We start from the raw sequence: 23,755 nt of genomic DNA, 5'->3' as shown, positions 1-23,755 counted from the left end.
TGCTGAAAGAGTGCATCACACTGGGGTCTAAAGCCCAGAGCGTCATTTTGTAGTGACGGCATGGCTCATGTGCTACAGCTTTCACATATGGCTGGATTCACAAGGGAACACAAAATAACTGAAATGAGAAATTACCTGAAATAACCACTGAAGCATACTGGTAATACATCCTAATTTCTCAAATCCTAAAAATTTAAGCTGCAGAATAATAATTGGCAAGTAAATCTCATTTTCATTTCTTCTTAAATGTCACTTTCATCTGCTGAAGCAAGATTGTTTATGTCCTTACAACACTGGCTTGGGATAAGGTTACACAGATGCCATATCAGCACAGCAACGCCTGTATATAAAAAAAAAATCCTATTTTAGCATTGGTGTAATAGTACAGCCCTTAGGAACAACACACAAGCTGTTGGTTATGTGTGATTGGAACAGGGATCCAAGGTGCTGCAGGTCTCACCCACCTATGGTCAGGGAAAACAGCAACCAGAGCACCAGCATGCCCAGTTCCTCCCCTATAGCTGACTTGACTTGCCTTCATGGAAGATCTACAATTTCATTCTTTATGCGGAAGACACAAATAAATATGGAAAAGTAACGGAATGACTTTTCTATTTATCTAGAAGCAGATCTCAGCTGGGAGTGAACTTTCCACCAGCACTGAAGTACACATTTATTCAGCAGAACTCCCACTGACCTTCTCTTCAGCCAATTCAAATGCAGACCTGCCAAGATAAAGGTACTCTGACCTCACTGCAGTAACTTCTCAGGATACACACACCCCAGAAGGACCAAGCTTTTCTTTTCTGTCCTTTGCAGGGAGCTACACGGAGCCTTTTGGAAGCTGCATGAAGAAAGGCAAGGCACGAAGCATCTCAACACACGAAGAATCACCCTCTAAGGAAAAGCAAGATGGAAACTCAGAGTCAGCTGGAGCTTCTAAAACTCCCCTTAGTTCACGGGTGGCTCCTTACACTCGGTATACTTTTACCAGTGTGGGCAAATGAGCTAGCACGGTATGTATTATGCAGGTAGGCTCCTTTGTCAAGCTGCAGGTCACAACGACTACAGGCTTGACAATCAACAGTAGCTCATGCATCTGCCCGAGGTTGTCATGGCAATGAAATGTCTGCGAATGCAGCTGATACGAACTGCTGCTTTGCCTTGACAGCGCTGAAAAATATTGCCAAAATTATTCATAGCCTGGAAATGAGAGGCACAAATACCCTAATGGTTTTCTCCCCACTACATGCTGTTAACTGTTTTGGGGGTTGCAATTTTCTTTATTTTTATTGCACAGTAAATCAGTCAGCCTTACATTACAATGGCAAACAGACCTTTTAAGGTTTTCAGATCTTGCAAAATTAAATTTATAAGCCAAACTAAATGTAAGCATTTTATAGTTTTATAATCACACACAGTAGCATTGTAAGCTAATACTGCAAAACAAAAGAAAAAAAAACAAAAGAAAAAAAAGTTAAAAGAAAAAAGTCAAGCCCTAAACCACCCTTAGAAAAGGGACCAGCCTCTGCCCGCACTGCAGGGCAGCTCTCCTTGAGGGGGTTTCTCTGGGGGTTCTGATGGAGAACGTCCATGCATGGTGCCCATGCCTATCCTGCCCTGTGGAGGCTAGGTTCTCCAGAGCTGTCAATTCGGAGCCTTAACAAGTGAAAAAAAAAAAAAAAAAAAAAAAGAAGAAGGTATTTCAGGCCATGCTATGCTTCTAATGAAAAGCAGGGCTCCACGAAGAAGACTCATTTTACAGAGCAAGCTTCAAAATTTTTTTCTGTCCTTTCACCTTCAATTTTGTCTCCCCTAGTCCAGCCATATGAAAGTTTTATTTATATCCAGTCACTTTCACCCAGTTGGAAGACATTCTCTGAAACAAAATTGCTCTTTTTCTGAGACAGTCCAGTTAAAAGATTCCCTTCACATCCACTCTTTTCACCAACCAAACCTCCTTGATCTACTGACACACCAGGCTTATAAATAAAATCCCACCCCAAAGCATCCCCCCCTCCAAATAAAAATCCTCTGGCCTTCCCAGAAGAGTAAGACTTGCTCTCCTCCACAGGTGGGTGTAATATCCTCAATGACTGCATAACTCTGAACATCCACCTTGGTGATACTCTGATTTGCCCAAGAGATTTCTGTGAGGCTGCCGCCAAGTAAGACCAAGTAGCACGCTGCTGTGCTCCACGGCCATGGGGCAGTTATTCCACCTGCACCACCAGGTCTGGAACATTTCCTGGAGAATTTATGCGATTTCCTCATAATTCTACCAGCTCCAGGGAGTTCAATTCTGGGAGCATCTTTCACATACACACTCATTCTGTCCCTACTTTACCTTTTATCTTGGAGCAGACTCCCCCTGGCTGGCAGGAACGGAGGTCTCCATCTAACCCTCTCACATGGGTTGTTGAGGCAACCGCGTATTCCTCTGCACAAGAGCAACTGGTGTGCAAAACCTCAAACCAATCCCAGAAAACATCTCTTGCTCATCTAATCCACCTAAGAACTGAACTATGGCAACAGCCCTGCCCATTCCCATGCTAATTATGATCATCTCATCACCTCCATCACCATGGCCCTGCTATAAACCCCAGAAAAGTCAGTGGGAATCTTTCAATGTCAGTGAAGTTTGACCCAGGCTTATATTGAGAATATACTCCATATATTTGCATACAAAGTAAGATCTAATTCTGGTTGGAGACCTTCAGGGGAATTCAAAGGGCAAGCTGGTGTCAGTGGAGGAGCAAGGAAGAAAAAGCTAATCCTACACATATTATTTCCTTTAAAGACCTTTAGAGTAGAACACTGGTTACTAAAAAGCACTGACATTATAGAAATATATATATATATATATATATAAAGCACACCAGCTTTTCACTGACTTCTTGTATTATAATGCAATTATTAATGAAAACAGAGCATTTACATATTACTTTTGATACTTAGAAACAAACTGGTTATGGGGGGAAGTGCCCTTTCGAGGCAACCCCACCATCGGTCTGCACAGGGAGCGTATGTGACCACGCAGTTGGGATGTGTTTTGGGATCTAAAGGTTGCATTTAAGCACAGAGATAAGCCTGCAATTCTAGTCAACCAGTTACTTGAACTGGGTTCTGATTTACTTATTAGTATGAAAATTATTTTATTTTCTAAAGTGTGAAAGTAAACAGAGAATATGTCAGTGCTGCTTAAAAGAATGGCGGGATTCATGTGAGAATATGGCAGCAAAGCCTTTAATTCCTGACCAGCCATTAGGGATTATGAGTAAATTAGGAATTCAAACCCTAGCAAAATAAAAATAATTCCTTAATTTAAAGAAAAATAAGCTAAACATTTTCCTTTTCTGTGAGTTACCTAAGGATACATCACTATTCTAACCTGTCAGAAGCATCTACCGGCAAGGAAATCACCGCGGGATAAGCCCACGCTCCAGAGCAGCCAGGGCAGCGGTGCCTGGCGTGGGGTGCGCGGAGCAGCCCCGTGCTGGTGGGCTCCTTCACGGACCCTCGGCTTCCACAGCCCACACAGAGAAGAGCTCCTGCTGTTCCCCAGGATGTAAGTCCCTATCCTGCTGTGCAGCCCTGCCAGAGCTACTCAGGGGCAGAAAATTACAGAGAAGGACCGAAATATTTTTGCCTTCTGTTTCAATATATTGGTTCTCAAAGCTTTATATTCCTCCGTAACTGCAGAACAGTCAAAGTTCAAAGCGTTTTAACAGTGGCAGCAGTGTACTGAAACCTCGTCTGCAAAAAGAAAGCCCCAAAACCAAAACCACAAGGACCTCCTGAAGAAAACAAACCCAAACCCAACCTAAATCAAACCAACAAAACCCCACAACCCTAAAACCAAACAAAGCTCCCCAAACCACCCCAAAACCAGCAAAAAGAAAGGGATTTCAGGTGTGGGCAGCAGCCAAAGCCCCAGCCAGGTTCCAGCTGTGCGTGGCTGCTGACAACAGCTCAAGCCAACTGTGCTGCAGGAACGACGAACCCACAGAAGTTCACTCCCAGCTCCAGCCCTTAAATTGTGCAGGCAGACCCCAGCACCCTCCCTTCCGAAAGCGAGCCCAGGCTTTGGTGCCGGAGCGCACCGGTGTGAACGCAGGAGGGTCTGTGCCAGCCCTTCCCGGCATGAAGCCCCGTCCCCTCGCTCCCAGTCGCACTCCCCAGCCTGCGTCCAGCTGCCCCCTCACTACACCTGGGCGAGCACGCCTGGGTCCACCGTGCCGCATCCCTCAGGAAAACAACCAGCGCCAGGAAAGATGTCAAGAATACAGAAAGACTTCGGGATTATTTTTTTTTTTTCAGCGAAATTGTTCATGTTTTGTAGGTGAGTACTAGTAGGTGTTAATTTTCTCTATTATTCCTTCAGAGCTGTCCAAGTTTGCATTTAATTAACTAAATGACTTAAGCTATCCAATTCTTGTTGCTACTAATGTATCACAATTAGAACAAACTGTTGCTACGGCAACTGCTCAATCCATCATAATTCATAAACTGGAGCTTGCTTGCTTTGTGGTTTATGCAATCCTCGGGTTTCTGTGACACACAGATGGGTGTTTATTGTTATGCTAAATTGGGAATGGGTAATCCCAGAATACAAAATGATTTAGGTGCTCATTTAAATGAGATTTAATTAGAAAAAGTCTATCATTTTAGGACCTGTCAAATTCCAGTCATTCCACGATCCCCCATACTGTCAGGAGGTATCCATGCGTACCAACGCTAACCCAGAGCATCAGGAAAGAGCTTCCTCTCTTAATTATCAAACATTGCATTTATTTTATTGTAAGAATAAACTGCATCTCCATCTCAAGTTCAACGCTGCAATGACAACTTAGAGCAATATCCAAACCATTTTCCAACGCAGTCTAACAAGGCGGCACTGTGTCCCGTATCACCGTACGACAGCTCACAATTCCTCCTTACCAGCTCCAAGTTAACTCTCAAATTAACTCCTACACGTCATACCCAAGGAGATAACAGTATAAATCACCATGAATTATTTAGAGCTCCTTATCAGCAGCTTCATTTGGGGTATTTATACAGAAAGCAATCTGGAATATTACAGGATGAGAAAAACCTGAGTTCTAAGCCAAAGCAGCTCACACATTTAACTAATCCACGGGCTGACAAAAGTTAACGGCCCACAGCCCCAGTTCTGCACCCGTGCCTTATTACATTCAGCTTTGACAGGATACAAAAAACCCCAAACACTCTTTATGGCTGGCTTCATAGCCAGCCAGCATACCTGCTTTTATACTTAACTGAGATTTACTTACTGTCTTCTATCCCTTATTACGTCTCAAGAAATAAAAGTTGAGTACCTCTAGTTCCCTTATCTCTGCATGAGGAAGCCACAAGGAAGCTTGTAAATACAAAGCTGAATTTGTGAAAAACTATACCTTCTGCCAGTGCCTGCAAGCCCTGGGCCTCAGGGGAGAAAAAAGCATCCAAAAGAGGGATTTTTCTGTGTGTATGATTGCAATCAAATCAAGCCAGTTCTGCTCCCACAGGGAAGTTTACTTTAATAAAGGTTGTCTTACGCATTGCCTTCCCGAGCCCGGTGACAGAGCGCCGGGCACCGCGCAGCCCCCGCGCCCCGCAGGCACCACCTGGGCACGCAGCCAGAAGACGTGTTTATTTTTTCCCAAGCAAGTCCCTGCTCAGGTTCAACTTGGACTAAACCTGCTGCTGGCACTGGGCTCAGGCTGATGCTCGCAAGGCGGCCGGCAGTGCACGGCACATGGAGCAATTATCGGCCGGGCTGTTTAGGGGCCCTGACCTTTCTTATCTTCGGTCATTAACAAATTTCATCTTCCAGTCAATAAAATACCCTACATTGATTTTGAAATTCTGGAGAATCAAATCACTTGATCTTTCTGCTTAAACTTCCAATTACGGTACCAGAATATATCTTAACTACTACAAATATCAGTTTTCACAAGACTTACTCTCCAGCTGTAATCATGCTTTAAGCACCTTGGCTAAACTAATTGATTTTCAGTCCTTTCTTTTAGCATCGCCTAACACAATCTAGTGCTAAGCTTTTAAGTGCATTTTACTCTTCCAACTTCCTGGTGAATTATTGTTGCTAGTTAAGTTTGTTAGCAGGATCTGTTCCACTACTAAAAAGAGCTATGTTGTCTTCAAATTATATTTAATTATCTCCATTAAACATTACAAGCTGCTCTGATGTTGAAAATGTAAATCACGGGGAACAAGAGGAAGATGATAGCATATTGTTCATCACATTTTGTCCTCCTACTCCCTCTGCATTCTTTTAAATAAATGTCTCTTAACAGCAAGTCCGGTGAAGATCTTTGGGAATGCTCAAGATACTCAATTTACAATACATAAATCATCTTTCAGCTGTTATAAACACAGCACGGATGTTACTTATGAAACATTACCTATGAAACCATACAACTGAGGGGCACTGGTAGAGTTAAACCTCAGGTTCCCCTGCTGTGGCAGAGGCAGTTAGTAGCTGGCTGGCATTTAATGGGCAATTAGCAGTGTAAGAAAAGTGGTTATTGCTGAGGGAGTAATCTGTTCTTTGTAAATATGAGTGTCACCTGAACCTCTCTCCCTGGGTTTTGTCACCACAGATACTTCAGTCATATTAAGGCCAAATGCCAACACAGGTTCAATAATCTCTTGGTGAAGTACCTGACATAATTCGCTGAAAAGCACTAAACCTGAAAAACCCTTCACAAAGCCTTGACAATTAAAGGGGCCAACAAGTCTCTCCTGCCCACTGCAGCTGACCCTACAACAGAGACCTGGCTGGGAAGCACCTGCCGGATAAGGCAACTGATCTTCCAAAACACTCTTTCGTACCAGTAGCCCTCACTGGGTGTGATTCCATTGCTCCCTACCCCTTTCCCACTCTCACTACTCAGCTTGGGAAAGAAAACATCTGGACTTTCACTTTCTGCAGCTGACAGCCTCCAGAGACGGGCATGTTAGCAATAGCAAGGACAAAGTTTAACATGGAAATGATGCCAAACCACCAAGCTGCAGAAGGAAAAAGCTTTCCTTGCTTTGCTTTCCCCTCTCTGGCAGGGCATCACACTCACCTGGGGGGGTGGCTGTGCCACAGCTATGGGCAGAAGGTGGGCCCTGGCTCCCACACCCCCAGACCCTCCGCCACGCGGCAGGGATGCAGGCTTCAGGCTGGCTCCGGCTCCCGCTCTGCCCTGTTACTGCATCTCCAGCCTCCCAACGCTTCGCTCTGACCTGTCGAGTGGGGCACCTCCCCAGCAAGACCCCATCTTTGACAGGAGGAAAAAAGAGTAACAAACCCCACCTCTGATCTCTGCCCCTAGGTTCCCTCTTCTCTTCCAACTGATCTCCTCTCCCATGCACCAGAGCAGCGCCTCTCACATATGCATGCAGGCACCTTTGTTTTGGCAGTCGCAGACTAACCTCTTTCTCTTCGAGAAGATTTCCATTTGTCATAAGGTATTGATCCTGTGACAACAGGTCTCAGCTGCCTTCTGCCATGTAAACATCACAGGTTTCTAACGCTGCCTCGGAATTGAGGGCAGAGCAGGAACCGGTGACATCTCCACACCAGGCACCTGAGGCGGCTCCATTTGTGCTTGTGTTGAACGGGGGGGACTCCTTCATCCCTCTGCACCAGGTCAAACGGCATCTGAGCAGTCTAGCCACTGCAGGGCGAGCTGGCCAGAGACCATGGGATGTGTGCTGCTAGTGGCTGTGACCTGCTGGTGGCTTTGGTCCTTCCCCAGCCCCTCACCCCACGGAGCGACGGCCACATTCTGCACTGGCACAGCACAACCGGGTCTGCGGGACCCTGCGGCTCTGCTGCACGGTAAGGAAGGGTCCTCACTGGCTTTTTTTTGCTGTACTGTTTCTGATGAATACAAACATGATTTTTGAAAAGCCATTATTTCAAAATGCAGAAGTCTAAACATGCTCAAATCACTCTTGATGGGGTACGCTTGGGACATGAAATTTTTGCTTCACTGTATGAGAATTTATTGTCATTTTGTCTTAACCTTCTGCCAAGCTTATGCCTCAAAGACAAAATACTAGGCAATTTCTTTGACTGAGTATGATGGTTTCTACTTTTATTATTATTACATGCCTGCTTAAAGCATTTAAAACAACAAGTAAATCCTTCAGGTCAATATTTTTGTGTTCATCTCTTATGTATAGTGAAAACTATTTTTTGCTTTGCATTAAATTGGCCTTGCTAGACTGAAAATGCACTTTCAAGAATAGCTGTTCTCCTCCTCTGCAAATCCAGCTATATTTAGCTCACTGGTATGCGCACAGGACCTGACATTTTTGTGTTAGAGGACCTTATTCAAGCAAACTGCAACCACCTCCCTGATCAATGGTGCTTTTGCTTTGCCACAGGGGGGATTTCCTTACCAGTCGCTGCAACTTCAGACTTTTTTCACTGATTTTGTAGAAATGCCATTTCGGCCTTACTTTCTCAGGTAAAACAACAGCTGAATTGCTAGCTCCAAAGTTGCAGATTCTTTCTTCTTTCCCCACCAGTTTGGTGCAGGGTAATACAATTGTACTACACGTAGGAAGTCACTGCGCTGTGACACCAATCCCACAAGCTCACTCCAACCAAATCAACGGCAAAAATTCACTTGGCTGACTCTCTCCTAGCAGGTTTGTTTTCTCCTTCCATTTTGTTTCTGTTCATTCTAAAACGAACAGAAGAAAAATTTAGCTCTGTACTGACCCCAGTACAGGCAACAAAGGATGCTCCTCCTGCATCAGGCCGACAAGGGTACTTGATTCCGTGCCCTTCCACAAACTGCTTTCACAAGCCATTCATACACAATGACAAAAGTGCTTGAGGACCCATTCTTTCTGTGAAATGGTCTGATCAAATGAAACCCTCATTCCAGCATACAAGTTCAGCAAGAAAACTGAGAAACATCTGCATAACTTACATTGTATTGAATAAGCCCTTCATGGTTTTCTTTTTGTTCCTGGATGAGCTTAGAATCAGCAGCCATTATTTCTTACTCAAAATAACATTATTATGTTTCTACAATACCCGTGGGGTTCAGAAACTGGTTATGATCTGCTCTCACAAAATGCTTCTTCAATTCCTAGCGGCTGGCTTACAATGTTAGCCACGATCTACAGGATTTTTCTGAAAAGATGATTAACTCTTGTTCAAACAAAAGAGCATTAATGGGAACTGAGGTTTTCTGCAGCAAAAATCAAACTGCACTCTACGTGGCACAGACCTCACAGAGCACACCATCCTCCGGCCACCTGTTTTGTGGATGTTAGCACAGGGAATGGCCCAATATAGCCCCAAACATCCCACCTGAATCCCTGAAAGAGGGCTCTCCCCCAAAACCCAAGCATGACAGAAGAGAATCAGGGCTGCTGGAATGTATATATACCACTGGGAAACCGCATCACCTTTGTAACGTACTTCTCTCAAGCCTCACATACGCAGGAAATTCAGAATAAACTTAAAATAGATTAGCACAAAACCAAAACTATCTGCAAAGACATTCAAACAAGCTTACCCTCCCCTGTTCTAAGCAAATGAGATAATTTTATGGTTACTTCCTTGAAAACTAACTTTGGAGAGCTATTTTACAGTTATACAGTTAGCCCTTGTTCATACACGTAGCTATCTCGAGGTATGTGTCAGTATTTGCACTATTCAGAAATGCTACTTACGAAACAGGTTTTCTGCAAGACTGAGTTTTCCCTGTTGCTACCACAGAAATACAGCAATTTTGGAAAAAATTCCCCACTAACGCCCAGCAGCAGTTGTATGGTCGATGCAACAGCTCTGCTGGAGAAATTATGTTGTCAGCTCAAGTGAGTTTGACATTGCACAGATATCAAAACACAAGAAAAGAGAAAAGTTTCATCAACAAAATAATTACTTTTCTGGACTCAATGGAACCACAATTATTTCACGTTGAGGTGTTGTCAGTTTATGCTGCAGATAAAAACTGTTAGGTAACACTGACAGGGGCCTATGCAAAGATTGATTTTCAGATGTAAAACCCTCCTGGCAGTTCTAAATTTTCTGAAAAAAATAAGGAACCAAAAACGTACATATCAACACTGTGCATTAAACACCTACACGTTTTTCCCTTTAAAAATTACATTGCTTTTTAGCCAGAGGCAGTTAAGTCTGCACTAGAATCACAGGGAAAATAGATACCCTTCTTCCATGCTTCGCCCTGACATCTTTCTGAAACACGCTGCACACTGGTGGGTGCTCCCAGGACAGCCACAGCTCTGCACCCAGCAAAGCTGCGCTGGGGCGCTGTGCCGGGGACCTACGGGCAACCGCCTCTGCCCCCTCTGTGGCTCACAACAGGCCACGTAAAAAGGCACCAAAAGTATTCCTGTGGCTGCTCTCCCAGGTGATGCCAGATTGCCCATAGCTCATGGCTCTTGGTTAATGTACAGAACTGAAATCCAGAAGGCTGAGGAGGAGCCGGTGCTGCCACAGCGCAGCAGCTCGGCTGCTCTAGGCACAGAAGGACAGCTCTCCCCAAATGCCAGTGAATAATGACTGATTTATGGGTTTGCTCCAGAACATCCCCTTCCTCCCCCCAAGATGGTACCTGCAGCAGCATGACCTGCTGCGACAGGCTCGCAGAGAGCTGCGGTTTCTCTTCAAGGGGAGGGCATCTTCAGTTACTGGTTTGCGTAAGCGCTCCCGAGAGGGAGATCGCAGCAGGGCGTCCGGAGTCCCCCGGCACTGTCACTGAGGCAGGAGGGGATGGGTGACACACTCCGGATTTGGGTGGGGGTATTTTCCTCTCTATAACGCATGCTCCTTTCTGGGTTCCATTTATTTTTTCCATCTTCTGAGTCGAATTTTTTTCTCCCTCCTCAACACTGAAGGGAATGGAAAAGGCTAGAATTATCACAGCGAAGAGATTCCCCACTTTCTACATCAGACATCAAAGCAGCATGCTCACAGGCTTCAAAGAGTCCCTCCGTGACTGCAGAACTACCGCGGGGTTGCTAACTTGAAGTAATTTCTGCCTAAATGAATACATCTCTGTTATGAGACAGCCACATACAAGTTTAAATGTAGTATTATTACTTCGTTATGAAGATACCTGCTTCAATAATTGAAAATTTCACAAAATGAATTGATAGTTAATTATCTTTTAGTTTTCCTATACATTCCTGTAAGGCTATTACCGTATAAGCATGAACACAATGACTGCACCGCTTATACCTGACTAACGGTTGGTGGCATCCCTTCGTTGGAAACATACACCCTCCTCCTTAGGTAATCATGTGGAACACGATTGTGGCCTTGGGCTCTGCCTGCTCAGTGTTTTCAATTAGATTTTACTACAAAAGTACAAATTAACATTAAAGGAGCATTACAATGCAGGAAATGTGATAAAACAGATCAATGTTAGATGTACCTTATGCTTCTGTTGTTTCAAGAATCATAATCAGCACTAATTTATGGTCTTCTGAGGAGCATCTAATTACTCTAATCATCTCTTACTTCACCCAGAGTATGCACTTTTGCTGTTACCTTGCTTTAAATACCTGCCTTGACAATAGAGACAACAGAGACCTGCACTTTTAATGGTCCTACAGCCTTTTGTTGGCTTGGCTGAACTTAGAAAGTTCTGAACACAGTCAGAAACTTGGGTGGGACATCTCCCAGGCAGGACCAAGAGCAGGTAGAAATCCCTCTTCCAGATGAGTCCTGACTTGGGAATAGGATGCAGCACTGTGGGATAACGTATTTATGACCAGCGTGCCTTCATTTGTCCAGTCAGTAAAGATGCCGCTTCAAAGAGCCCAGGTGTCAACCCCCACGTCCTGGCCAAGTGCTGGGTGACTGTTTCCTGCCCAGTCTGCATTTCCCAGTCTTCCCCACTTGATGATGCTGTTAATAATGCAGCTAATGCACTCCTGGAGGGCACTCAGCATTCCTCAGTGACGCGCACAGTCTGAGAACACATACAGAATTACACACACCTGCCTGCCTTAAACTACATGTCTGAGCACTGCAAAAATTGCTAAATAGCAGCTGACACAAAGCTTCTAACATGTAGTTTCTAAATCCATCTGTAAAATGCTTTAGTTTTCTTCTGCATGCAAGGAACTGTTATTACTGTTATTATGGTATTCATTTCTGAAACACTCCAATCTTTGCCTGGCTGAACGTTATACAAATTAGTGGTGGATAAAAATCCAGAATCATTATATAGTTCCAGAAATAAGTGAAAATCAAAGCTTTTAAAACACATTTAAATATACAGAGATATCTTCCCACCAGTCATTGTTTTCTACCCAGTGTAGAAATGAAATTACAAGAAATTTCATGGCAATGCATATTAATATACCATTTTAGTCTCACTTCAGAGAGAAACAAAACTTCAGGAAATATTTAATGCTTTACAAAAGTGACTCAAAGTGCTTTTGAAACACTGAGTGTCAAATTGGGGGTACAGAAATGCAGCTCCACCAAATGAGATCGCATTTGGATGTCCCGGAGCCACGTTCCCTTTCTTACCCAGTTGCTCCTTTTTGTGTTGCTGTTGTTGCTTCCTCCAAAGACCCCAGCTACCCCGCCTCACCCATGCAGCGCCTCATGGCATTGCTGGTGCAGTCTCAGCAGAAAGAGCAATTGTTTTCCAGGCTGAGCTCGGCAGCAGAGCAGCTCTCCATGCTCCATCTCTAATGGATGCCAGTGCTCCGGGACCACAGCAAGCCCACTGCTTGCAGCAAGTCCCGTGTGCGGCAGCTCCAGCCCACCGCCCAGGAGGGACCCCTCCCCAGCGCAGTGCTTTTCCACCCATCTCTAACTGCGGGAGAACGCTGAAGGGAAGACAGCTTCCAGTCGCAGCAGAAGGGTTGCACTCGGTGCAATGCACAGCTGCTGGCTATTCTGCAGGAACATATCCGGCATTTGCACAGCTGAGGCGTTACGGTGTCCCCCATCTGCCCCCTGACCCAGGCAGACCCTGGCCCCGGGCCCTGTGGGGACCACCACGTTATCCTGCAGCACGGATGCAGGCTGACACATCGGGGCACGGGCAGCTCTGCCGAAGGACAAACCCGCACTCTTCACTCTCCATGCACAACTCTCCCATGGCAAGCAGGAAGGTACACTTAAAGCTTGAGACAAGGCAATGAAATTATAAAACAGCCTGTCTGCTCTAGACATGCTGCCTCAGGCACATCCTGCAGAGCCACAAAGTAAAACAGCTTCAAGTTTTCTTAAAAATACAACTGCCACACAGAAGTCAATCTATCTTCCAACACGCATCTGCTCTCATGAAACTTGGTGCTGAACAGCCTTCACCTGACCCGTCTCCTGCTAATGAGAGTCACGCTCGTCCTCCATGGGAGCAGGCACAACATCATGTCACAGCAGCCTCCGGATCACCAGCCCAAGCAGTGAACACTCAATCATCCCCCACCTCGGCCGCAGAGGGAGAGCAGGGCACCAGCAGCATCAAACTCCCATCCTTCTTGGCATCAACTAGTCTAACAACTTTTTCTATCTAAGCTTTAATTTGGCTTTCTCCTCCTGAGCCCTAAGCCATTTCCCATCATGTCAAATAGAAGGGACAAGGAACCACACTTCTCTCCACCATACTGAGCGTTAGGGTATGGTATATTCAGAAATCCTGGGTACACAAATTTAGGCCACTGTAATTCTGCTTTTTTTTTTTTTTTTTTCTCTTTTCTTTCTTTCCTCTTCCCCCTGTTTTTTTTTTTTTTTTTTTTTTTTTTTTTACAGCAGCCTACTAAACAGAGGGAGATGGGGCAGGTATTCCCCATCTGCTTCCTGCGGCAGTTAGCAAACACTGTGCAGTGACCCGGTCAGCAATACTATGGTTTTCCTGAGCTGTGCTCTCCTGTACAAGTTCCTAGAAGCAGCTGCCAAGGGCTGTCAGCCAGCTCTATTCATAAGGGGTAGGGCTGTGAGTGTCTGTCTGTTTAGGGAAGAAACCTCCCACCAAAGCACCACGGAGAGAGAAACAAGCGTGTGGCAAAAGATCGACAAATCCAGAACACAACACTCCTGTAGCACTTGCTGCTTCAACAACAGATATGTAAATAGTGAGGGTTTATTTTAGGGTTAAATCATTAGTAGCAGTGACACATTACATGCTTTTTGTGCTATTTTTTGACTGGTTTTGACTATCCATTTCCATTTGGAAGACAAAATGAATGCAGAAGGTAATAAAACAAATCTTACTGAGAAATTTACCAAGAAGTTATGTTTAAGATTTTCTATTAGTTCTACAGAAATTAACTTGGAAACTCTATAGACACTCAAAGGTATTCACAAGGTTTTTTATTGCTCTTCTACCCTGATAAAAATATAGGCCACCAAGATTTTTGCAATAAAGACTATCACACACACACACACAAAAAATCCACTGATTATTTCATCTCTCCATTTCAAAGAACACTTAATTTTCCCCTCAGTTAAAATGAAACACTATGTACCCACTGTGAATAGCTCAGTGCAAAGTCCACAGAAGTGGACTTCATTGCATACTGTTCTTGGAAGACCTCCAGCCCTCACAGCTTCAGCCTGGGGGGACTAAACTGGAATTTTAGGAAGCTGCTTTTCAGTTTTTTCAGTTCAGGCTTCTCTCAGGACAACTCTAATGTCAGATCCTTATATTCCATGGTTTTCTCAGGGATACAGCCTTGAGGCTGGATAAAATCAAGAAACCTCAGCATCTGAACATCCCTAAGATAATGAAGTGATAGGCAAACTGAAAGCGTATCAATGACAGAAAATAGTATTTGGGGTTAATGAGTTTTATGCAGGTACTATTACCAGAATACTTCTTTAAACGAAAGTCACAATTCACAGCCACCCTTGTATGAGCCCAAACTATGGTAGTTACATGCCCTGCGAGCCTCAAAGCCTGATTTGCTCCACCATCCAACAGTATAAAACTCCAACGAATGTTGTATTAAAATCCTTATAACTCCAAAATCCACATATGTAGAGTTGCTATAGCAACTGTCATCTCAAGCCTTCCCAGGGGAGAAAATAAATGTGTGTCCTACCTGGTTAATCGGTATTTGTGTTACAGAGAATTGAAGGGTAAATTAGTTTCACCAAAAAATAGAACATATACTGAAGTGCTACCGTGTTAATGTGACATTATTTAATCTGAATAAGAATCCACTTTGCATGTGCCTTCAAATTATAGTATTTATGTATCATTCGACACAATAAGTTAAAATGTTGCTGCCAAATACACCTGACTTACCCTGCTTATTGATGTGAATAAAATGAGCATTAAAAATACAGAGAAACAAGAAGGAAAGTGGAAGAGTAGATGGGATTAAGGACTTCAAAATTTCATAGTGGTTGTATTCAGTAAAAAATAAAACCAAACTAACCTACAACCAGAGGTTCATGCAATCTGGATGCAAAAATAAGCTGATGGAAGATGATGACTGTATGGGCAAGTTTTCCCTGTTTCTCTTAATTCCAGTGTGAATAAAGTGCCCAACCAGGAAGACAACACTGGCTGAGAAACCATCATCATTCCCTTAGAGTCGTGATCATAACTTTTTTAACTTGAAAAAACTCCTGAAAATAATAATAATAAAAAAAACACCTATTTTGAGAATATATTCAGGAGCATGTTGACAGTTATTACTAGCTTGTAAGCACATCCAGAAATGTATTATTTTAATCTTAGCAATTACTAAATAATAGTAATCACAGCTACAAGGCAATAAAATCTCTGTGAAACATAAAAATATAATGATGACATATCCCTCTATATTAGTTCAGTGGCATAATTTGAGAAAATAAGATCTAAGGGGAATATTCAACATACACAACTGTATCTGTACATAGTTAAAGAGTACAGATACGGACTTCAAACCTGCAGAGACAATGATTTCTTTTAATCTACTGGTTATAGCTCTGGCAAGTTTCCAGATTGCACTCCTCCTTCGAAATCTGAAAAGCAAGCTCCCAGGAAGCCATACATCTGCACATACTAATAAGTCTGAGTAAAACCTGCTTGTACAGTAATGCAAAGCAGCGCTAGGTTTTGGGCAAGCCGAGTACCCAAGTGGATTCTGGTGTGTGCCTGCTACATAGGGCACATTGATGTTCAGGTTTGCCATTAAAAGGACCTAATTTTTCAGTATTACTTTCTAGGGATTCAGGAAACCTAATTTCAGCAACAGTGTGTGCATATATATATATATGTGTGTGTGGTAGTACTGAATAACCTTAGGAGTAGAAAATAGCTTGTGATCTCATAGCCCTTCGTAATTGGAGCTAAACATTGTTAGAAGAAAGGGAGAACACAGTGGCAAGAACAACCCCCGCCCTAACCAAGGCTATTTAACACAAACCTGCAGGCAACTCCTCCGGCTCCGTTAATCTCCATACACCTCCATCAATACGTCCAAAGCCAACATTTTCATAGACTCCTGTCGCATCTTTCCTGTACAAATTTTTTAGATTACATCCAAAATTCAAACTTCAAATTTGGTATGTGCTTTTTACCTCAGCTACCTTCCTAGGAGATTCTCCTGCTAACCAGCAGGAGAGGGATGAAGCACATCTGGGAAGGCTACTGCATCTTCATGCTTTGCTGCCAGGCTGGGAAGTGGCTCTGCTGCTGCTTTGCCACTTGCCACCATGTGCCAGGGAGCAGGGACGCCGGGGCTGCGCTGCCGGACAGCCAGCCTCGCCGCCAGGTGCTTCAAGGTGGCTCCGGAGGAGGGGGGTGAGTCTCTGTCCATATTTCTGCTGAAGGCACTGACTGCAGGTGCCAGGCACAGGGCTGGGAGGCGTGCTGCTACCCACCTGTCTCAGCCATCGTTAAATATTCACTTAAGCATAAATAAAACTACCTTACATGACAAAGGTTTAAAAAATGGTAATAAGAAGTGTTGAAAAGCATTGTTTTTCCTAAGAATAAATTGACTTCTATCTCCAGAAGAAGCAAACCAGTATTTTAAGAACTCTACATATCACATTGATTTAACTGCAGATGCTTTTCCCTGCCTTTGCTTTGTTTTTACCATGGAAGTATTGCCTCCAGAAATCTGCAACGGGGTAAGTTTTAAATAATTTACATTACAAGAGAGACTAATAATAAAAAAGCAAACTATTACTGCCACCTATGTAGTATTGTTTCCGAGATGTGTTAGAGCATATCATGTGCTCTGCCATGCTGTCTGTCTTCACAGTATCTGTAAAACGATAAAAATAATAAAAAAGGACAAGAAATGAAAACACCTGACTTCGTGAAACCAGGTTAATCTCAAACGCATCTCCCGAAACACGGCTCAAGCAGAAGTGCGCTGCCAGGGAACAGCCTTCCCGTGGAAGGAGCGAACAGGGCATCCCCACAGCCGCAGTAGCAGCATCCCGTGGCTGCAGCACGAGCCTGGGGTCCCCAGGCACCTTGTGAGGTGCAGCACGGCAGAGAACCCCATGCCACACGTAGGGATGGGGCACGGGGACTTGGCCCCAACCCCCTGGCCTTGAGCAGCCTCGGCAATCCTACTGCAGTGCCCTGCCTCAAAACGAAATATAAATCAGAAACCGATAATCAAAGTGGATGAACAATCAGCCAAGAGGCTGCAAGGACTAATGCGTCCCTGGTGCAGGGCTGCGTGGTGCAGCTTCCCACAGGATGCATTCCCACACCACCTGCATCCCTTTCCATCCACTCCCTTTTGTACTTTTAAATTTTGACTCAATTTGGCTTATTGATTTAGCCGTGCTTTGCCTGACCTTACAGAGCAATCCGTGCTCTTTTCAAGTGCCACTTTGTATTGACTCTGCCGTGGAGCTGACTCCTATAATTGGTTTAACAGCTCTTTGAGGCCACTTTGGTTCTGATAAGATACCCACTCATCTGCTGAGAATATAAAATAGTTTTGTTGTCAAAAACAATTACACCAGGAGCGAAAAAATAGCATTGCATCCCTACACTCCCTCTTCAAATGTTCAGGTTAACAAGCTGAGCCACACCAGGGCAGGAGCTGGGCAGCAGGCAGTGATGGACACCGTCCCCGGTCCTCAACCCCCAAAAACCATTGACCCTGCAGCTGACGATGGTTTTGATCATTAGGAGCTGCTCAGAGTTGAACAGTAAGTGACCCCCTCACCCATGTAGGGACTCCTCTCTCTATTTAGTGGCTTTCTACAAAATACATACTAAAGGAAGGTTCAAAGACATGGCATGAATCCAGTCCCCAGTACCGTGTCCTGGTCCTCAAAGGTTGCACCAGCATTTTAGAAAATATGCTGATAGTTATGGGAAAACACAAAAAATACCCCACCCTGAACCACAACCCCCGAAACCTTGACAATAGCAGTGATTCCCAGGCACGAAGCAACAGCTATGTGACCATTGCGTCAAAGGTGAAGAAACTCAGAGAACAGTGAAACATGGTAAGGACAGCCATGTCACGCATTCGCTAGGACATGACACGCTGTGTTACAAGACTGAGCCTTTATAGCGTAACTGACCATGTGCTTTCTGGATTTTTAGGTAGCAGACAAACCAGCTGAGTAAATGCAAACTGTAAAAAGGTCCAAAATCTGCTTTTCCCACGTGCCAGCTCCCCTACACCTCATGTTTTATCTCCATCCTGTAGCACAAACTCTGATATCTGGCTTTTCTCAAACCATACAGCCTCCTTTCCACCTGCTGCAAATGCTACTGCCTGAATTATTCGCCTTCTATGAATTACTTGCAGCATACTTCTAGTACTTTTTTGTCGTTGTTATTTTGTACTTTGAACAAGGTAGGTATTTTCAATATGCTTTCTACCAAACAACATTATGCTTGTATTTATTGATAAAATAAATCCATACAATGAAAATCACAACATTATATATAACACCATTTCTCAGTTTAAAAGATTGTGTTGCATGAGATTTTCAGCAGGTGCAATTTCCATTTCAGCAAAGATCTGTGTGGCTAAGCTTAAGCACAATATTTTCCAGAGAAAATATCTGACAGGAAATCACTAGCAATCACAAAAAAAGTACAATCCCCTCACCCCTGCTCAAGAAAACAGAAATAAATAAATAAATAAAGAGAAAAGAAAGCAAAGCAGCAAAGCTACTGCAGCTTGGTCTCTGTGCAGAGCAGAGAGGGGTTGAAGCCCCAGCAGCAGCCGCAGGGCCAGCCTGCAGGCTAGTCACTGCACGGACGTGCTGCAGCCGGCGCTGCAGGCTGGGCGAGCTGGGGGGCTCTGTCGGGGCCGCACCTACAGGTACGATCACACTGGGTGGTTTGCTGGACAAAACATAGCAGCTTTCAGTCCACGGAACTGCAATAAGCCCCAGCAGCAAGCCAGGAGCTTGGGCTGTGGCACGCAGCGGTTACCGAAGTCCCTTGTCCCCAGCGCCCCCCCCCGCGGCTGCCCCAAGCCAAGTGCCACCGGCTCTGCACAGCAGCGCAGGGCTGGAGCAGAGCACGGCGAAGGGCTGCTTCCTTTGCCCTGTGCCCTCTCCCGTGCTCTGTGTGAAATCGAGTTAATCATCGGCTCTCTTGCTGTCCGACATGAACTTGTACACGGATGGTGTGCTCTCTAACAAGGGCAGGGTAATTCAGCTCTGCGACTGCAAGGAAACCTAAAGCTTTTGCCACTAAATGGTTCTGAATGCTGGCAGCAGCCTTTGAAATTCTTTGGGTCTTTCTATCAGCTGGTTAAATCTTTGCAGACAGCAATTTAAAGCACTTCATCTCGGTCACCTGCAGGCCTGAAGCGTTCCCAGGCAGGGAGCACAAAAGCCACGCTGTACTCCCTTCATCAGACCAGAGTTAAAAACGGGCCCAACTGTGTTTAAAGCCGCTTACGCTGTTTCTTATCTCTCCCTCGACAGGGAGAGCAGAGGCGTTTGAAGCATTTGTATGACTTGGCAGACCTCCTTTCCAGTCAAAATTAATTCCCTTTAGGGATGCAATGGCTGCCTGTGAAGCCTGTTGCAGAAGTGAGGTGATATGTGAAAACCCCTGTAACCTCTGCTTCCTCCTGGGCGAGCTACTCTTCCACTGGCCAGCTGAGGCCAAAACAATCGCAAATCTCTGTAAACCACCGTCCTGAATTGCAAAGACCGAAGCTCTGGTGCAGGCACCGTCCTATGGAAGAGACTTGTAGCCAAAGCACAGACCTGCATGAATGACACCACCGTCTTCCTGCAGTTGTACCTCAGTAACCCAAAAGTCTGACAACTGCAAATTGGGAAATTATACCCCTGGCACAAAATGAGATGTGTTAGCTGGGATCTGAAATCTGCTCGCTCATTTAAAAGATACAATAATTTTATCCACAGCAGTGAGCCTGCCCAAGAACAAACTTTAAATGAAGACGGAGGTGAAAAAACAAGAGCAAGAAGCCAATGCTCTTTCCTGCACAGGAAAGCTTGGGTTCAGTAAGTGGGGATAACTGGCAGTACACAACTAAATCCATGCAAAATCTGCAGGAGAGCATCTGAGGTGAGGTCAATGATGCCCGGATTTAGCCAGGGAATACCACGTGTAAGGGGACACGGCAGCAGTTTCCTCCAGGCTGGGGAAGGGGATGGGGTCAGGGCTGGGGAGGGTGAAACAATCTGACAGTAGCTCAGGACAGCCTGATATTTTAATTTCTTCCTAAAGACTAGGCTTGCAGGTATTTGCCAAATCACTCCGAAATTACAGCTATCTCCAAATAAGATTCAGAGCGAGGTAAAAGCCGTTCTCCATCACCAAGCATTAGCTGGAGCTACCTGGGCAGCAACAGGAACATGCAGAAGGGACCCCAGACCCAGGAGGTAACTGAAGTTGCAATGCTCAGTCACTCACAGTTTGATTCAGCCCTATGCATTGTAATAATATTGTAATAAAACCTCTTGAATACCGTTTACTCAAAACACACACCAAGGTTCTCCCTTTTTTAAAAAGTGCAAATCTGAAAAGGACTTTTCTTGCCAACAGATGTTCTGACGTTTTGGAAAATTAACCTTATTGTCCTCTGGCTGTTAGCCTGCTTTCTCCATGGCCACCATCCCCACCAATAAATGTAATGAGAAGAAGGGAATGAATTTCTCCTTTTTCCTTTGTGTGAGGTGAGAGAGGCTGTTAACATCTGTACCTAAACCACCACAGCATCCGCTGCAACATGCAGGGCTGGGATCCCAGCTAACTGCTGGTCCCAGCAGAGCTGATTTGATCTATTTACAAAGAACACTTTAAACCTGATTTCTGTTGGCAGCAAAGCTCAAAGTTGACTGAGTTTTGCATCTCTTCCCAGGCAGGCCAGCTCTGATTGCCAGGGAGTATTTCCCTAAGCTGCCAGTGCCTGAGCAGCTGCAAGCACAGGAGCGGAGCGCTGGGCACTTGAGCCCTGCGACAGACACATCACAAGCTCCTCTGCGGCATCTGAAGCCTCTGAAAGTCAACAGGAACCTTTTAACTGAGTCTGACAGCACTTTGCAATAATTCATACCCATAACAAACCAACTAATGGGTTAAGTCCTAATGTTTGGATGCTTTTTCTTAGGTTGCCTAAGTGTAACGTTTTGGGCTGGCTTTTGGAGAATGAACTCTGTGGGCTTAAGTAGATCTTGCCTGTGAAGAAAAGCAACCTGGCATTCACTCCAGGACTCTGGCAAAACCCTTGCCATGAGCTGTAGGGTCAGTTTACCTGGGCTAGTTAAAAAATAACCCGTGCAGAATGCAGTGCTAGTCTAGTCCCAGGACAGGCCGTTTACCCTGTGGTGCGAATGTGCCCTGAAGCTGCTGTCTGTGAAGCAGACAACTCAACAGACTTAACACACTGCCCTCAGTGCTGAACTCCAGAAGCACAGGAGTCTATTCAACTATTTTTTTGACAGCTTTTTGCTTACATCTTGTATTCAAAATGATTTAGTTAAGAGATGCCTCTTTCTGGACAATATGACAGCTAATTCCCACTTACCCTACTGAAAAGACACAAATGAAATGGATGCAACAATAAAACTAATGGCTAATGTGATTGCTATTGATCATTTGCCAGTTTATCAAATGAATAGCCCACCAGCTAAATGGAGAAGGAAAATAGTGCTGTATATTGCTCATGTCTCGGTAACGAGCTAACTGGATAGCTCATTTTAAAATCTATGTAAAGCTGAACATCAGTACGTAGTTTATAACTGCAATGAATCCTGATACAACAGATGCACATTTTGTTCATTTTCACCTACCTTTTCGGCTGACTGGGCAGTGCCAAAAAATATTGGAATGAAGGCAAGCCATACTATACAGGTAGTGTACATAGTGAATCCAATGGGTTTAGCTTCATTAAAATTCTCTGGGACACCCCGAGTCTTGATGGCATACACAGTACATGTAACCATTAGAAGAATGCTATAACCCAAGGAACAAATGATTTGTAGATCTGTAATGTCACATTTGAGAACTCCTCTGGCTTGATCAGGGTTCATAGTTTTCTGCTCATCATAATCTATGATGATGTTGGGTGGGTCAACTGCAAACCAAATAAAGACACCTAGAAGCTGAACAGATATCAAACTCGACGTGATCGCCAGCTGCGACGTGGGGCTTATCAGCCTCGGTGCAGTCACTGACTTTTTGCCCTGTTCAAATATGCGGTAGATGCGGTTTGTTTTAGTTAGCAGGGCTGCGTAGCTGATGCACATCCCCAAGCCCAAGAAGATACGCCGGAAGGAGCACACGGCAACGTTTGGTTTGGCGATCATCAGAAACGTGATGATGTAGCACAGAAATATCCCTGTTAACAGGACGTAGCTGAGTTCCCTCCCAGAAGCCCGGACAATGGGAGTGTCATTATATCTGATGAACGTCGCCATGACAAAAATGGTGGCAATAATTCCCAGCATAGCCAAGAAGACGGGTATCACAGCCCAGGGTGAGTGCCACTCCAGCTTGACGATGGGTATTGAACGGCACCCCGTTCGGTTCTCGTTGGGCCGCTCGTTGTACGAGCAGAGCAGACAAGTCACCTCGTCGGCCTGGTACTGATAGCCGTCACAGAGCTCGCAGTGCCAGCAGCACGGCATCCCCTTCACCATCTTCTTCCTCTCTCCTGGCTTGCAGGGCAGGCTGCAGACCGAGGGGGGGACTTCACGCACTCCTCTGCCCCACTGCATTCCATCGATCTGCAAGACAAGTGGAATAGAAAGAGGCTGATGATTTAGATGTTGCTGTCAGACAGCTGGGGTGGGAATGGAAGAGGGGAGGACCATGGGGGAACCTGCAGCAGACAAAACTCAAATGGATAAGCTTTAGACGTGGTAGACTCCTGGAAAAGCACCATGAACCACACACGCTAGTGTCTTCGCATGGGACTCTAATGCACGACTGTATTCACTGCCGTAACTTTTCAGTTTTATTAGTAGCTAATGCTGGTGGAATGACACACAACATCACATAACACGGCAGAGTTTAAACCTCTTCCTTGTTCATGAAAGTTAGTAAGAACACTGCGATGACCTGAGGGAGGGCAGGAGCTACAGTCACACAACTGCTTCCCCTGCGCCTAGAGCCAAGGCTTCTTACCAAGACCAGAACAGGAGATACTACAAGATTCCAAGATACTTCTTGGAACTGTTACTGAGCAGGTTAATATTTTTAATGAGGTGGAAGTGTGTCTTCCATAGGGTGTGGGATCAGTGAGAACATGGCAAGAGCTGCAATATGAGCCATGTAAGAAATATGAAGGACAAAGGAAATAGTTATCAATGAAAAATGCAATAATT

At 44.7% G+C, this 23,755-nt stretch overlaps 1 protein-coding gene across 18 annotated transcripts in view; it reads right to left on the bottom strand.

Annotated features, from left to right (window-relative positions):
* GRM7 (glutamate metabotropic receptor 7) overlaps nt 1-23,755 on the bottom strand; it is a 417,449-nt gene that overhangs the window by 66,443 nt on the left and 327,251 nt on the right. For all 18 annotated transcript variants that reach the window (XM_080387562.1, XM_080387563.1, XM_080387555.1 and 15 more), the window contains one exon: nt 22,220-23,155. In XM_080387562.1, coding sequence (XP_080243688.1) covers nt 22,220-23,155 — 936 coding nt within the window. The remainder of the gene's footprint in view (nt 1-22,219; nt 23,156-23,755) is intronic.

This window comes from Falco punctatus, assembly GCF_963210335.1.
Source record: "Falco punctatus genome assembly, chromosome: 4".
NCBI classification, from domain to species: Eukaryota; Metazoa; Chordata; class Aves; order Falconiformes; family Falconidae; genus Falco; species Falco punctatus.
This window is presented reverse-complemented; position numbering and strand designations above follow the sequence as displayed.